We start from the raw sequence: 16,828 nt of genomic DNA, 5'->3' as shown, positions 1-16,828 counted from the left end.
TATGGACCACATTTTCCTTATCCATTCGTCCGTTGAAGGGCATCTTGATTCTTTCCACAGTTTGGCGACCGTAGCCATTGCTGCTATAAACATTGGGTAGAGATGGCCCTTCTTTTCACTACATCTGTATCTTTGGGGTAAATACCCAGTAGTGCAATTGCAGGGTTATAGGGAAGCTCTATTTTTAATTTGTTAAGGAATCTCCACACTCTTCTCCAGAGTGGCTGTACCACCTTGCATTCCCACCAACAGTGTAAGAGGGTTCCCCTTTCTCCACATCCTCTCTAACACACGTTGTTTCCTGTCTTGCTAATTTTGGCCATTCTAACTGGTGTAAGGTGGTATCTCAATGTGGTTTTAATTTGAATCTCCCTGATGGCTAGTGATGATGAACATTTTTTCATGTGTCTGATAGCCATTTGTATGTCTTCATTGGAGAAGTGTCTGTTCATATCTTCTGTCCATTTTTTTATATGATTATCTGTTTTGTGTGTGTTGAGTTTGAGAAGTTCTTTATAGATCCTGGATAACAACCTTTTGTCTGTACTGTCATTTGCAAATATCTTCTCCCATTCCGTGGGTTGCCTCTTTGTTTTGTTGACTGTTTCCTTTGCTGTGCAGAAGCTTTTGATTTTGATGAAGTTCCAAAAGTTCATTTTCGCTTTTGTTTCCTTTGCCTTTGGAGACATACCTTGAAAGAAGTTGCTGTGGCTGATATCGAAGAGGTTACTGCCTGTGTTCTCCTCTAGGATTCTGATGGATTCCTGTCTCACGTTGAGGTCTTTTATCCATTTCGAGTTTATCTTTGTGTATGGTTCTAAACTTTATTTTTAAGTAGTATCCACACCCAATCTGGGCTTGAGCGTACAACCCCAAGATGAAGAGTTGCACACTCTACCGACTGAGCCAACCAGGTGCCCCTCAGTTTGTCCATTTCTGAAATCACTTTTTCCCTGATAAAGTTCTTCAGTAAGTGATCTTTGCTCACTGCTTGCTTCACTTTCCTCTCCCTTTAAACATTTATGGTGTGGCTTCTCAAAACTGCTTTCAGAGATCTCTAGTTAAAGTTCCTTTTTTCTTAGCCTCTCCCTTTTGAACTGTAAAATGGGGACTTGAGGTAATGTATCTGCTGTTTACTAGCTGATTGACCTCAGAGCAGTTATTTTCATAGGGAAGTCTTTAGAAAACGTTGGAGAAGGGACTGTCTGGTCAATCAGTGTGAACATTTTCCAAGTACTGGAAATTATCATCAAATACCTCCTTCTAGAGTGAAGTTTCCTCTTTTATAAGTTGGGTATAATATCTGCTTCATAAAGTTTTCATGAGGATTGAGGAAGAACATTGTATATGAAGTAAAATGAGTACTTGACAAGTAATATGTGAGCAATAAACTGTTAATAGTAATTTTTAATCTTTTTGTGTCATCTTCTTTAGCTCACTTCTTTCTCCTGTGAGAACTTGCTCCAGCTACAAGATACTGCATGCTAATCCCAGAATAAATTGTATATTTTTGTGCCTTTATCCCAGTGCTTGTGCTCCCTTAGCCTGAAATGCTCTTTACCTTGTTTCCATTTGATGAAAACTCAACGTCTAGAAAAGCCCAATATCAAATGTCATCCCTTCCTTAAATCTTTTCCCCCTTCCCCTAGCTGAAACCTCTCCAGTTTTTGTGTTCTCATAATACTCATTTGTGTGCATTGTTTTCTGCCTCATATTGTGCTTGTTGCTTATTTACATAACATTATATCCTGTAAGCACCTAAAGTAGCTGCCAACAAGAGTTGAATTAACTTAATTAAATGACTCTGACCTCTTGGTGGATTTTTTGGACAGGAATTAATACAGCATTGCATCTTATGGTAGGACTTCTAGGCTGGATCTGCAAGCTGGGAAATAGCATTTTTTGTGCCCCAGGTGATTCAGGATCCAGAGGTGGGGATGGAATGTGCCTTTCTGTTGTACTTTTGGGCTTCACTTTTTCCAAGAGTTGACCCTTCAAAGTTGCCGTCTGGATGGAACAGCCACCTCCTGCCTTTTCATTTCTTCATCGTATGTCTTAGTGGTGCTCTCCTCTCTGGTGCTTCTTCATTCTTTCCTGTCATTAGGGGCATCTTCTGATTTCCTTCCAGAAATATTTGCAATTTAGGGAATTATTGATTGAGTGCCTGGAAAGGGTTATTCAGCTCTAGTGTTTTCATATACCATACTGCTTGTGCTGTGGAGGCTGACTGGAGAGGCCTTCCTGGGTTGCTTGTACTGGACCCTAAAAGAGAGAGAATGGTATCTGATAGGATTTTTATTAATGTGAGTGTTTTGTTAATATAAAATTTATTGTTCATTAATGCCAAGTTTATTGTTTATATATAAATTTATTTAACCCACTGAGCCACCCAGGCGCCCCTATTGTTTATATATAAATTTATTTATATGATTCTTACCTAAGTATAATTCATGATTTACTGGTATCTAAATATAGTTCATGATTTACTGGTCTGCTTCCCTTGCTAAATTGTTGGGTTCCTGGGGATTAGGACCATATTGGTCTTAGTGTCCTCTTCCACCCAGGTAATGCATTATCCGTGGTCAACAAATGTTGGTTGATATGAGTCCATATACAAAATGCAGTACTTTAATGAACACAGAACAGTAATTAGTAAAACATTATTTAGGCAAAATATATGAACACTGAGGTTAATTTAGAAAATCTTTGTTCACATTGTGTAAGGCCAAGGAAGATCTTCTTTTTATTTTGGATGCTCATTATCACTGAGGAGGTGACCTTAATAGATGAATAGTTCATTTTTATTTCTTAACTGTATGCAAAAATTACTTGGCACTTAATGGGAGATTTTAATACACTTTTGAAAATTGGAATTAGATGGATTCTGGGCTTTTTCCCAGGCAAAGGCAAATACTTAAAAAAAAAAAAAACTTCATAGAATGTTCAGGTTATCATTTTGTAATGCAGTTTTATTTTATGTGACATATTACTAGAAACCACATTTGTTTTTTGTTTTTTTGTTTGTTTGGAAACCACATTTGTAATCAGCAAGACAGAAATGAAACACCTCTTGTCTTCTTCCAGAATCCTGTTACTTAGTCAGGAAATGGTTTAGGAACTTGGGCCTAGTTAGTGGCTGGAATGTTTGAGGTAAGAGTTGAGGCTGAAATGAAGACTAATAATTGCTCCTGGGATGTGTGTGTTGTAATGGTTAAGAGCACCTGGGTCAGGGACACCTGGGTGTCTCAGTCAGTTCAGCATCGACTCTGGATCTGATCTCAGGTCTTCATCTCAGGGTCATGAGTTCATGTCCGACATTGGGCATAGACCCTACTTTAAAAAAAAAAAAAAAAAAAAAAGCACCTGGGTCACATCACACTGCCACTTAAGATGGGTAACCATCACAAAGCCTTAGTTTCTGTGTATTTAAAATAAAGGTCATAATTGGGAGTTGGGAACGTTCTGCATGGTACTGACCCATTGAAAGCATTCAGTAAATGTTGTTTTCAGCTTTACTGATGTGGTATCTAATATTGATAGAGTTTTATATTGTGGGTTCATCAGTCCTTCATGTTAATGAAAATCATTAATTATTTACCTTTTTGACAGACCAACTTATATTTTCCTTTTTGTTTGTAATAGGTAACCACACTCAAAAGTAACAAACCTGTATTTCCTTAAATATATATCTCTTGGGTTTTTTGTTTTTTGTTTTGTTTTTTGGTGTTTTTGTTTGTTTGGTTTTTTTTTGCTCCATGAGAATGATCCTTGTCTTATAGTGTCTCTGAATTTGATGAGTATAAACACAAACATAAATGTATAAAATCTTCTAGTTCTTAAACTGTATTTAAGTTTTTACTTTGGGGTTTAATTTATTTCTCCTCTTCACAAACATTTTAGCTTACTTTGGGGATAAAGGTCATCTGGATTTTGAAGCAATCAATGGACAGGAACAACATGGAAGGTGTGCGCTCTGGCTGGGATAAGAGATGGGACGGCGTTCAGACATTCACCAGTTGAATGACACAGGGCTCTTCTCAGATGAATCTGTGGCAGAGTGGAACCTCTACTGACTTATCATAGACTGTATCAAAATAAATGTTTTTAACAATGTTATGTCTTGAGTCCTTTTTGAATCAAACATAGTGGTCTATTAGGTAAAAATTTAGCCTTCTATAGGTTTTCAAAAAAACTGAATTTATATATATATATATGCCTAGACGCAACCTTAAAAAGTAGAACTTTCAAGTTAATTCCTGGCCATTCACTTAACAAGTGGATTCCACTTCCTTTTGCATTGAATTAATAACTCCCCCTGGGATTTTCGAAGGTAGTAAAAGTAGAGACAGTTCTCAATTTGTGGTGAACTGGCCCTTTCTGCAAGTCATTGGAGTAAAGTTGCCACTGAAAGAAATGCATTCTGTGGCTCTCTTGGTAGGGGATAGGGATGGCTTTGGGGAGTTGTGTGCCTGACTTGTCTGTCAGTTAAATGAGTCCCAAGATTTTCCTCACTGGTGTTGGGAATCTAGAGTGGTCTGGGCAAGAGCTCATTGATAGTTACACAGAATATTAGTACTTCCTACTAAATTCAATAATGGGAGTTAGTTTTCAGTACCAGATCTTGGTTTGCTGGGACCTCTACCTGTATTTGCATGCTGCATGGACTGAGCCAGCTAGGTGCCCCTCTCTACCAGTATATATCTGAATCCTATTTTAATTAAGCTTTTTCCATAAATCTAACAAAATAGCTCTATTTGCTTAGTTTTGAGAATTTTTAAGATTTTATTTATTTATTTATTTATTTGACAGCAAGAGAGAGGGGACACAAGCAACAGGAGTGTGAGGGAGAAGCAGGCTTCCCGCTGAGCAGGGATCCTGGTGTGAGGCTTGATTCCAGGACCCTGGGATCACGACCTGAGCTGAAGGCAGACACTTAATGACTGAGCCACTCAGACATCCCTAGTTTTGAGAATTGTAATTAATGGAGGAAAGTAGGCCTAAAGTAAGATATGATAGGTTTGGGGAGGAGCCCATTGGCTTCAATGTTTTAAACATTCAGTGTTTAAGTAGAGAATGATCATCAATGTAATCTCAGGTGACTAGAGCTGTCATTCCTAGAAAATTCTTCCTTATTTCTGATGTAAAACCCTCAGAACGATTTAAGCCTATTTCCTCAAGTTTTGTTAACTTTACCATGGAGACATAGGAGACAATTATGGAGGCTTATTCATAAGGGGATTTTAAAGTGAAATTCCTGAGAGCTAACTGCAGGAAAGTCATTTTTGGCAAGCACTTGATGTAATTGTTTCAACATCTCTATGAATTTAGGCACTTAATGATTTTGCTAAAAACTCTTAGCAGTTTTTAAATCCCATAGAATTGCTTAAGAAGTTACCCCCTGCCCCAACCCTGGCCAAATTTTAGTGTTGTTTGTGAACTTCTGTTTAGTTAGAATTGTGGTGCACATTAACTTCTCTTTGTTGCTCAGGAGTTTCAGAAATTGAGAAATTAAAATTGTGTTAGGTGTCCATTTTGATAAAATACTTGCATGGATAGCAAACAACTGATTTTGTGTTCATTGAGGGTTAACTTGTAGCTGTCTTTAAAATCCCAGTAGAGGGGCACCTGGGTGGCTCAGTGGGTTAAAGCCTCTACCTTCAGCTCAGGTCAAGATCCCAGGGTTCTGGGATTGCTCTGCTCAGTGGGGAGCCTGCTCCCCCACCCCCACCCCACCAGAGGCAGTAAGCAGCACTGCCTCTGCTTACTTGTGATTTCTGCCTGTCAAATAAATAAATAAAATCTTTAAAAAAAAATTAAAAAAAAAAAAGTCCCAGTGGATTTTAAAGCGAGGAGTCCAGAGTTAAGTAGGAAGGGACTACTAGTTCCTTGATCATCTATCTGGGGAAACTAAGGAACAGAGTTTAAGCACTTGTTCAAAGTACAGGTAAGAGCTAAGACTAGTACACACCTGAATGTGTGTGTATATCTTAAAGTTTGTGAGATGTTTACAACTAAGCTACATTTTATACAGTTTTTGTTTCTGGGCAGTGCAGTCCAATAAGATTATTTCTGACCTTGATTTGCTTAGGCAAAAACACTGAGCTGATAGGATCTGGTTTGAGTCCTGGTCCTGCCACTTAATTCCTAGGTCTTGGTGAAGTCACTTATTCTTGAGGCTTCAGTTTCTTCCACAAAATAAGAATAACAGTACTTGCCCTAAGGTGTTATTTTCTAAATTGGTGGTTCTCAAAGTGGTTCCCAGACTAAGATCACCTAGAAACTTGTTCTAAGTATACATTTTCAGGCCTGGAAATGGTGAGGCCTGGCAATCTCTCTGATTTAAGTACTTAAGCCATTGTTTTGAATTGTTAACCTGTTATTTCCAGATAGTCATGGAGTGCATGCTGTGTTAGAAATGTTACAGAAAGATCCCTGTACTGTTTACGTAGTTTCCCTCAATGAGGACATGTAAAACTATAGTGCGGTATCAGGGTATTGATTATTGATGAGTCAATTTTTCCACCCCAAGGATGCCTCATGTTGCCCTTTTATAGCCAACCTTCATCCACAACTCACCCCCTCAACCCTTGGCAACTAGTAGTCTGTTGTCCATAGCTATAACTTGGTCATTTCAAGAAAGTTATAGGAATGGAATTACACAATAAATAACTTTTTGGGATTGGCTTTTTTCACTCAGCATATTTATTTGTTGAGTCATTTAGGTTGTGTGTATCAGATTATTCTTTTTTATTGCTGAGTAGTATTCCATGGTATGGATGTACATGGAGGACATCTTGGTTCTCAGTTTTTAGCCGTTAGGATTAAAGCAGCTACAAATATTTGTGTACAGCTCTTTGTGTGATCAGTATGTGTTTATTTTTATTTTTTTAAAAGATTTTATTTATTTATTTGACAGATAGAGATCACAAGTAGGCAGAGAGGCAGGTAGAGAGGAAGGGAAGCAGGCTCCCCGCCACGCAGAGAGCCTGATGCGGGACTCAATCCCAGGACCCTGAGATCATGACCTGAGCCGAAGGCAGAGGCTTAACCCACTGAGCCACCCAGGTGCCCCCATCTTACTTTTTTTAGAGAACTTTTTTCCCACCTGTTTTTATATGTGTGTGCATGTAAATAATCTTAACTCCTAGAATGTAAACTTTGTAAATGCAGGGCTGTGTTTGTATCTTTAAAGGCTAGCACAGGTCCCAATAATGGTAGCTATTCAATAAGAATGATGAATGAATTGTAGGATTGTATGTATGAAGTTTAAAATGCCTTGAGAAGTGGAAGCCTGCATAACATGGATCATTGTAAAGAACCATTGTTTTTCTCTGTGTTAGCCATAATTGGTAATACAGTCCTGGCCAAGGACTTGACATCAAAAGATGTTGGGAGGAGGTAACTTGGGAAAAGGAATGTTTGCTATGCCTTGGCACTTACTCAGCTGCCACAACAGTCCTGTGAAGTAGGACATTCTTTCCATTTTGCGGATGAAATGGGCTTGGGTTGTTTCCCTAAATCACAGAGAAAGCTTGGATTTGAACCCAGATTTGCTAACTAAAAGCTTATGATTTTAGTACTGATATATGCCACATTCAAAAATAATTTTTGCAACTGATGAAATGCTACAATAGATAATTACAACAACTATAAAATGTTAGTCACATTCACGTCCTAAATTTAACTTATTCGAAATTACCATTTCAGCTATAACAAACCTTAAACATTTCTTTGTATTATCTTTCCTTGAATGGCCATTTCTATTGAGGTAGATTTTACATACAATAAAATGAACAGGTCTTAAATGTATATTTTGATAAGTGTTGTCAATTATATATATACCCTGTAACTACCACACCAAGGTGGGGACCAGGACCTCCTTGAACCTGGGATCCTTAGTGTATCAGATGTGGTAGGTGCTCAACAAATGTTTTTAAGTAAAAGGCATAAAGGTTTTTTGAGACTGACAGATGAATTGTAATAGGAAAGTCTGAATTGATGTTCCCTTTCTTTCCTGTAAGAAGCAAAGATATTAAAAGATAAATAATAATCAGAGGTTTATTCAAAACTGGGATGATGGAAAAGAAAGGTCTGCAGCATTTTCTTTCCTGTTGTGTCAAGGACAGTCCAAAAGAGGAAGTAAGGAAGAGGGTATGGAACCAGGGAAAAAAGAACATTTTTCTTCCTGAGGAAAATAGACTTGTACTGTTAACAGAAAATAAGCTATGAAATGTCAGCAGCTCTCTGGTGTTCCCTAGTACATTTTGAGGGTGAGAAGCACACCCCAGGGAGTTAAACTAGAGGCTCCAGAAGGAGTTTCCTAGAAAGCAGAACTGAGGCCCCCAGAAAATACCAGGAAAGGAAGTTTCTATTTCTGCCTATTTCATATTGCTGCAGACCAGTGACCACAACAGATTTTCCTTTCTCCCTTTTTCTGAATCACAATTTTAATGTGGTTATCTTGGTCCTATGCCACCTTTTTGTATATTGGGTAAGTTGGGCAGTTAACTTGCCTTTAAGTTCTTAGATTGCTGGACTGTGGAGAGCCATCTGGAGCAGATGGGAGGTGCACATTTCCCACACTTTCTGAACTTTGACTTGGACACAAGGTCTAGATGAGATGAGAGGATTTACTGGGTTTTATATGTGAGAATTAGTATGTATAAATATTTGGTTAGCAAAGAAACGTATCAGAGAATGTTAGTTGTCTATCAAAGATGCACTTTATGTTTCAGATTGTCACATGTAGCTGCTCATGCAGTCAAGCTGAAAGGGTCTCAGACTTCTTTGCAGTTAGTTGTGACTCCATAACTAATATTTGATCATTGAGATGTAAGCAGAAGTGTTGTGTGGTACTTTTGAGAAGTCTCCTTAGTGAGGTATGTTTCTTGGAAAGGACATGAAAAGACAGGCTTGCAGCTACTCTGGGCTATGAAGATAAAGGCCGGGCCCTAGAAATGGCAGAGTGTGTGCTGTTAGGGGTCTAGGTCTCTGAAGATGTATTTTCACACTTTCTCTGACTCATGTGTCACCAGATATCCTGGTCTTTCCAAACAAATGAAACACGGTGTTTTGTAGGTTTAATTAGCATTTTCCTTATGAGTTGGGTAGAACATATTTTCATATATTTAAGGACCATTTGTGTTTCCTTTAGCCCATTTTCCTGTTGGAATATTGATTGATCTTTTACATACTGGCTTCTAGGCACTTTATATTTCAGGGAATATGTATCTGTGGTATGAGTTGTAGATATTTTCTCCAGTTTGTCATTTGAATTTACATATGACCATTCTCATCAAACATAGAAGTTTTTGAATTCTGTTAATCAGATTTTTGACTTTTTTAATTGCCTCAAGAACTTTATATCATACTCATAAAGTCTTTTTCTATCTTGAGATTAGAAAAGATATTTTCCCAAATTTTGCTATATTTTGGTTTACATTTCTATTTTTTCTTTTTTTGCATTAAAAAAAGGATTTTATTATTTATTTGTCAGAGAGAGAGAGAGAGAGAGCACTAGAGAGGGAGCAACAGGCGGAGGAAGAAGCAGTCTCCCCACTGAGCAAGGACCAGGAAACTGGGATCATGACCTGAGCTGAAGGCAGATGCTTAACCAACTGAGCCACCCAGGCACCTCATTTTTGCATTTTTAATTTATAACTAAGACAGTTTCTCATTTTACTTCACCATAACTCCCCTTAATGATCTTTATCTACTACCTTGACTCCTGGTTCCAGGGAGGACATAAGATCAAATAGATCATCTAGCATAGATAGGATCAATTAGAGAAGGTGGTGGGCGTAGTGAAGTGAGAACAAGTTTTAGTAATAAATTTCAGAAGAATCAGATTAGTTTCTTGTGGGCATCATACTGTCTCTTACCTTTGGGCCTCAACAAATGCCCATTAATTCTTTCTCACTATTCCTTATCCCTCTCCCAACCCTACCCATTTGCTTAGATTTCTAACCATAATGGTCAGACCTAGTCAATTTTGCTTACTGCTGTATCCCTAACACCTAGAATAGTGCATGGCACATAGTGGGGTCTTAATCTTTGGTAGGCAAAGAAGTAGACATGGCATAGACTATAGTTGCCTACTGAAAATCCATTTTTGTGTAGTCTCTGAAATCTTTGCTCAGCTCAGTTCTCTGGTATCCCAGCAACTGTTCTGTCATGGGCATCTAGGAGTCTCATACAGCTCGAGACCAAGGATTGAAGTCTCTATAAAGATTCATCGTTGAATACATTTTTTTAAATGAGTAGTATATGCAAGAAACAGGTGCAGTACTAATGTGAGGAGAACTGTATATGGGGGTCTGTAGTTAGAGACACCTGGGTGAGTTAGATGGAAGTGGAAAATGGGGAATCTAGGAGTGTGGAAGAGTCTGGATGTCTTCTGAAAGGCATCGGAGAGCTATTATCTATTACAAATTTTAAAAAGCTGCAAGGGTGTTTTGTTAAAACTAGAGTAACTGTCCATGAAATGCTTTGTTCAACAGATTAAAAGTACTTATTGTCTTTGTAGAACTCCTTCACTGTGATAGGACATTAATATTGAATATCTTTAATAGGACCAGTTTCCGGAGTTTATTTATTTATTTTTTTATTATTTGGGTCTTCTGAATATTAGATTGAAGGAAGGAAAATGAAATACCTAAGATTATGCCATTTACATTTTTTCTGATATTAGTTCAAATGCCACATGGATCAAGATTTTATATGGATTTAGCATAGTGAAAAAGGAAGTATTGTTACTACTTTTATTATCATTCTCATCCTTATTACCATTATTATTTATTTATTTATTTATTTATTTATTTATTTTTTAAAGATTTTATTTATTTATTTGTCAGAGAGAGAGAGAGGGAGAGAGAGCAAGCACAGGCAGACAGAATGGCAGGCAGAGGCAGAGGGAGAAGCAGGCTCCCCGACGAGCAAGGAGCCCGATGTGGGACTCGATCCCAGGACGCTGGGATCATGACCTGAGCCGAAGGCAGCCGCTCAACCAACTGAGCCACCCAGGCATCCCTACCATTATTATTTAAAATGAGGTTTCTATATTAAAGTTTTGCCATCCTTTACTGGCATGTCTCAGAGTATCAAATTCCAACCTCAGTAATTTACTCCTCTAGGTTATGTACTGTATTTTCAGGTTTGTCATGTTAAATGATAATCTATAGGGGCTAATAGGCTAATTGTGTTACGTTAATTAGGATAGCCATTTGCTAAATATCCAAAACTTGAAGGAATGTGATACTGGATGGGCACCTTTTTATTTATTTATTTTTAAATTTTTTTTTTATTTTTTAAAGATTTTATTTATTTATTTCACAGACAGAGATTACAAGTAGGTAGAGAGACAGAGAGGGCGGAGGGGCGGTGGGGAAGCAGGCTCTCCACTGAGCAGAGAGCCCAATGTGGAGCTCGATTCCAGGACTCTGGGATCATGACCTGAACTGAAGGCAGAGGCTTTAATCACTGAGCCACCTAGGCGCCCCTGGATGGGCACCTTTTTAATGGAAGGTCTGAGACCCAATTTTGGGAGAGCAGGCAGCCCAGTAAAGGACCAGAGCCTGCTGAAGAAGAGGGAATGGTTTGGCTTCTGGATGTGGAAAGGGTGGAAAGAGGGAGATTTTGAATTGCCCAGGCACTCTTTCAGTTTAATTCTGTGCCCAAGCCTAATTCTTTTCTTTTTCCTCCCCCGCCATTTTTTCCCCATCACGATTAGTGTATTCTTAAATACCCATTACCTATTTCACCCATCTTCCCACCCACCACCCCTCTGGTAACCACTGGTTTGTTCTCAACAGTTAAGAATCTGTTTCTTGCTTTGTCTTTTTTCTTCTTTGTTTGTTTTATTTTTTAAATTTGACATATGAGTGAGATCACATGGTATTTGTTTTTGACTGACTTGCTCTGCTTAGCATAATACTCTCTAGCTCTATGAATGTTACTACAAATGGCAAGATTTCATTCTTTTTAATGGCTGAATAATATTCCATTTATATATACCACATCTTCTTTAACCATTTACCTATCCATGGACACTTGTGCTGCTTCCATAGTTTGGTTATTGTAAATAATGCTGCAATAAACAGGGGTGCAAATATCCCTTTGAATTAGTGTTTTGTTTTGTTTTGTTTTTAATAAATACCCAGTAGTGCAATTACTGGATTGTAGGGTAGTTCTGTTTTTAATTTTTTGAGGAACCTCCATACTGTTTTCCAGAGGGGCTGCACCACTTTGCATTCCCACCAATGCTGCAAGAAGGTTCCATTTTCTCCACATCCTCGCTAATACTTATTTTTTGTATTTTTTATTTTAGCCATTCTAACTTGTGTGAGGTGTTACTCATTGTAGTTTTCATTTGCATTTCCCTAATGGTGATGGTGAGTATCTTTTTATGTGTCTGTTTGCCCCGTATGTCTTTTTTTTTTTTTTAAGATTTTATTTATTTATTTGACAGACAGAGATCACAAGTAGGCAGAGAAGCAGGCAGAGAGAGGGAGAAGCAGGCTCCCTGCTGAGAGAGAGCCCGATTCGGGGCTCGATCCCAGGACCCTGAGATCATGACCTGAGCTGAAGGCAGAGGCTTAACCCACTGAGCCACCCAGGCACCCTGCCCTATATGTCTTCTTTGGAGAAATGTCTGTTCATGTCTTTTCCCATTTTTAATTGGATTATTTGTTTTTTGGGTGTTGAGTTGTATCAGTTCTTTATATATTTTGGCTATTAAACCTTTATCAGGTATGTAATTTGCAAATGTCTTCTCCCATTCCGCAGGCTACCTTTTAATTTGTTGTTTCCTTCACTGTGCAGAATCAAGGCTAATTCTTAATTATTATGTTAGGTATTTCTCTTACTAGGTAAGTATTATTTTAAATCCACTCCTAACCGTACTTTTTCTTTTATTAGAAGAGTAACTGGTTTGGGAGCAAGGGTAAGAAAAAGAAAGGTAAATAAGAGAGTATTTCCCCAATAATGGATTTAAGATGACTTGTTTTTTTCTATTACTTTTTTTCTCTCTTTGCTTCAGTGTGGTTATATTTTATTGCCTGTTTTCAAATCTGTTAATTATGTTTTCTGTTGTACTGCTAACCCATCTGATAAGTTCTTAACTTCTGATATTTATTTTGCAATTATTGGATGTGTACTTGGTTTCTTTAAAAAATATTCTAGGGATGCCTGGATGACCCAGTTGGTTCAGCATCTGACTCTTAGTTTTGGCTCAGGTCATGAACTTAGGGTTATGAGATTGAGCTCTGGGTCTCTTCTTAAGATTTTCTCTCTCCCTCATTCTCTGTTCTTTGCCCCTCTCCCTCCACTCATATACACATCCTCTCTCTCAAAAAAAATTCTAATTCTCTTTGATGGATTCCATCTTGTCATCCTCATTGTCAGTCTTTACTTCGATTTTCTTTAATATTCATTATAGTTATTTTGAAATCCTTTCTGCTAACAACGTCTGGATCATTTCTATACCTTTTTCTAGCTCTTGGCTATTAGTAACTTTGCCCTGACAATTCTTACCTGGTAAATATTTTTTTTCATGGTAGATATTGTGGGTTGATACTTTGTAGAAGTTCTGGATAATGTTCTCTTCTTCTAAAAAGTGTTGAATTTTGTTCAAGTGGCCCGTTAAATTACTGGCAGTTCACTTAAATTCTGATGGAGATTGAATTTAGACTGTTCTGGGCGGTTTATTTCAGTTTCGACTTTATTTGTAGGGTATAGCCCTTCCTCCTAGAGCATGATCTCTATTTCTAGGGCATGACATTTTCTGCGACTCATCTGAAAGTCTAGGAATCACTATCCCTCTACTCTGGCTGGATTTGAACTCCATCATCTTCCCAGCACTGTGCAGCCTCTGAAATTTCTGCTTAGCTCTCCAGGCTCTCAGCAGCTATTCTCTGGTAGGCCTCTGGATTCTCCCCCTTTGGTCACACAGCTTGGAACCAAGGATAGGAGATTTCTGTAAAATTTCAGGAGTTCCTCTTCTGAAGTCCTCTCCTGTGTACCTCAGTACTCTCCATTACCTGACCTCCTGATCCCAGCCACTGTGGCAGTCTCAAACTCCAGTCTGTTTCCTCTGCCTGATGAGGATGTAACTTTATTCTTGGATTCCACTTCCCAAGCAGGGTGAATGTAAAACTCACTGTGTTTGTTTCTTTCATGTATCATGGCTCTGTTTTGGTTGCTGTCCAATCCTGAGAATGGTTATTATAGTTGTGTATTTTGTCTATTTTATGTCAGGAAGGCTAAGTCTAATACCAGCCATTCTGTCATGGCTGTAACCAAAAGTCCAAGACAACTTAAATTTCGGTTGATACAGTTGTCAATGAGAGGTGGAGTTGGTAGGTATGCTTGGCTGAATCTTATTTTTCTTATGATTTTTTAAAAGTTATACTTCCTTTCAAGTATAAAGAGGCTCTAATTTGGGGTGCCTGGGTGGCTCAGTGGGTTAAAGCCTCTGCCTTCGGCTCAGGTCATGATCTCAGAGTCCTGGGATCGAGTGCCGCATCGGGCTCTCTGCTCAGCGGGGAGCCTGCTTCCTCCTCTCTCTGCCTGCCTCTCTGCCTACTTGTAATCTCTGTCTGTCAAATAAATAAATAAAATCTTTAAAAAAAAAAGAGGCTCTAATTAACAGTGTTGATGTGGGTGGGTAGCTGGATTATTACAATTTTCAAATGCTTTCAAGAGTACTCTTGCTATTTTACATTGAAAAGGTTTCCATAGAACTGTTAGTTTCTTTTTCTTACAAGCTATTTTACATTGAAAAGGTTTCCATAGAACTGTTAGTTTCTTTTTCTTACAGAGCAAGACTCCTCTCTGAAAGATTGTAGCTGTAGGATATTCAGCATATGTCAGTCCTTTTTAAAAACTCAGCTGGAAGCAAGCATATTACTGTGGTTTTGCTTCCTGATTAGATCAGAGAATGCCTAGGGTATGCATATCTAAGAATGATGGCAAATGAAATAGGTCTAATCCCAAAACGACTTTTTGAAATATAACAAATCAGGACACACGGGGGTGAAGCTAAAAATCTTTTTCACGTTCTGTTCTCTGAGACGACGTAGGTTCTGAATGTTTAAGAATGTTAATTCTAGCAATTGACATCTCTGCAAATGACTGTGTAAATCACAGAGCTTACAATTTCCTGAGTACAGGTTAAGATTGCTTTAATGGCTGTCAGACTCCTATTACATATTGGAGAATGTCAAATGTGTACTTTTCTGCAAAAGCAGAAGATCCTCCTGAAAGATTATTGCATAAAAGGGCCTTGACTATAAACTAGTTCAATATCCTCTGCGGCAGGTTCTGAAATGGCTTCCAATCAATGATCCTGGTCTCGTGGTATTCATGCCTATATTAGTTTGCTTGGGGGTGCCATAACAAAATACCACTGACTGGATAACTTAAACATAAAAATGTATTTGCTTACAGTTATGGAAGCTAGAAGTCCAAGATCAAGGTCTTGACAGGTTTGTTTCTCCTATGGCCTTTTCCTTGCTTTGTTGATGCTATCTCTCTTCTCAGTGTTTTCATAGGGTATGTTCTCTGCCCATTTTTCCTTGGTGTCTTTTCCTCTTTTTATGAGGATATAAGTAATATTGGATTAGGGCCCCACCCATAACATTTAACCTTATTACCTCTCTAAAGGCTCTATCTCCTAATACAGTCACATTCTAATGAGGGTTAGGATCCAATTTTCAGGTGACTCAATTCAGTCCATAACAGTGCCCTTGTATAATTCCTTCCTCTTGAATGTTGGATGGACCTAGTGACTTGGTTCTAACAAATCAAATGTGGCAAAATTGATATGTCATTTTTGCATTTGGGTACAAAAGACTACTGCTTCTATCTTGCTCAGTCTCTCTCTTTGGCTCTGTTTGCTTGCTTATTCTGGTGGAAGCAAGCTGCCAAGTTGAGAGCTGCCCTGTGGAGAGGCCTACTTGGCAAGGAGTGGAGGGTGTCTTATGGCTAGCAGCCAGCAAGGAATTGAGGCCCTCTGTCCAGTAACCCAGTAGGAACTGTATCCTGCCAATAGTCACATGAGTTAGCTGGGAAGCAGATTCTTTCCCAGTTGAGCCTTGAGATGACTGTAGGCTCGGTAACAACTTGACTACACTTTGGTGAGAGACTGAGCCAGGGGACCCAGCTCAACTGCACTGAATTTCTGACTCAGAAACTGTGAGACAGGGGCACCTGGGTGGCTCAGTTGTTGGGTGTCTGCCTTCGGCTCAGGTCATGATCCCGGGGTCCTGGGATCGACCCTGCATCAGGCTCCCTGCTTGTGGGAAGCCAGCTTCTCCCTCTTCCACTCCCTCTATTTGTGTTCCCTCTCTCTCTGTCAAATGAATAAATTAAAAAAAAAAAATCTAAAAAAAAAAAAAAAGAAACTATGAGACAATAAATGTTGTTTTAAGCCACTGAGTTTTGTTATACTCATAAAATAATACATATATTTTGTTATACTCTCTATAAACTCTATACAATGAGAGAAGCTAATACACTCTCAAGTTGAGAATAAATAAACTACCACTTCTGGACTAGCCATGTGTGGTACAATGCTGTTTCTTTCCATGTATCATCTTCTTTATCGAATAACCTGTTTTTAAAAAATAATCTTTTTAAATGATCAGAATAACCTCATTGTATAGGAAAGAAACAAGGTTTAAAACCTTGTCATACTCCTAAAAGGTGGTAGGTAAGTGGGGATCCGAACCTATAGGCCCACTCCAGACCTGGCACCAATACAGGCTCTATAATTTGTGTGGCTCTGTGAAAAACAAAAATGTGGGGTTCCTTTTTAAAAATTGTTAGGAAT

At 38.4% G+C, this 16,828-nt stretch overlaps 1 protein-coding gene across 1 annotated transcript in view; it reads left to right on the top strand.

Annotated features, from left to right (window-relative positions):
- LOC111147415 (translocase of outer mitochondrial membrane 7) overlaps nt 1–4,116 on the top strand; it is a 9,118-nt gene extending 5,002 nt beyond the window's left edge. The window contains exon 3 of the mRNA XM_022503422.1: nt 3,901–4,116. Coding sequence (XP_022359130.1) covers nt 3,901–3,916 — 16 coding nt within the window. The 3' untranslated portion in view covers nt 3,917–4,116. The remainder of the gene's footprint in view (nt 1–3,900) is intronic.
- Nucleotides 4,117–16,828: the final 12,712 nt, after the last annotated feature.

Source organism: Enhydra lutris, unplaced genomic scaffold (assembly GCF_002288905.1).
Source record: "Enhydra lutris kenyoni isolate GAN:26980312 unplaced genomic scaffold, ASM228890v2 scaffoldscaffold16, whole genome shotgun sequence".
Lineage (NCBI taxonomy): Eukaryota > Metazoa > Chordata > Mammalia > Carnivora > Mustelidae > Enhydra > Enhydra lutris.
The sequence above is the reverse complement of the archived record's forward strand: the minus strand, read 5'-3'. Positions and strand labels throughout refer to the sequence as shown.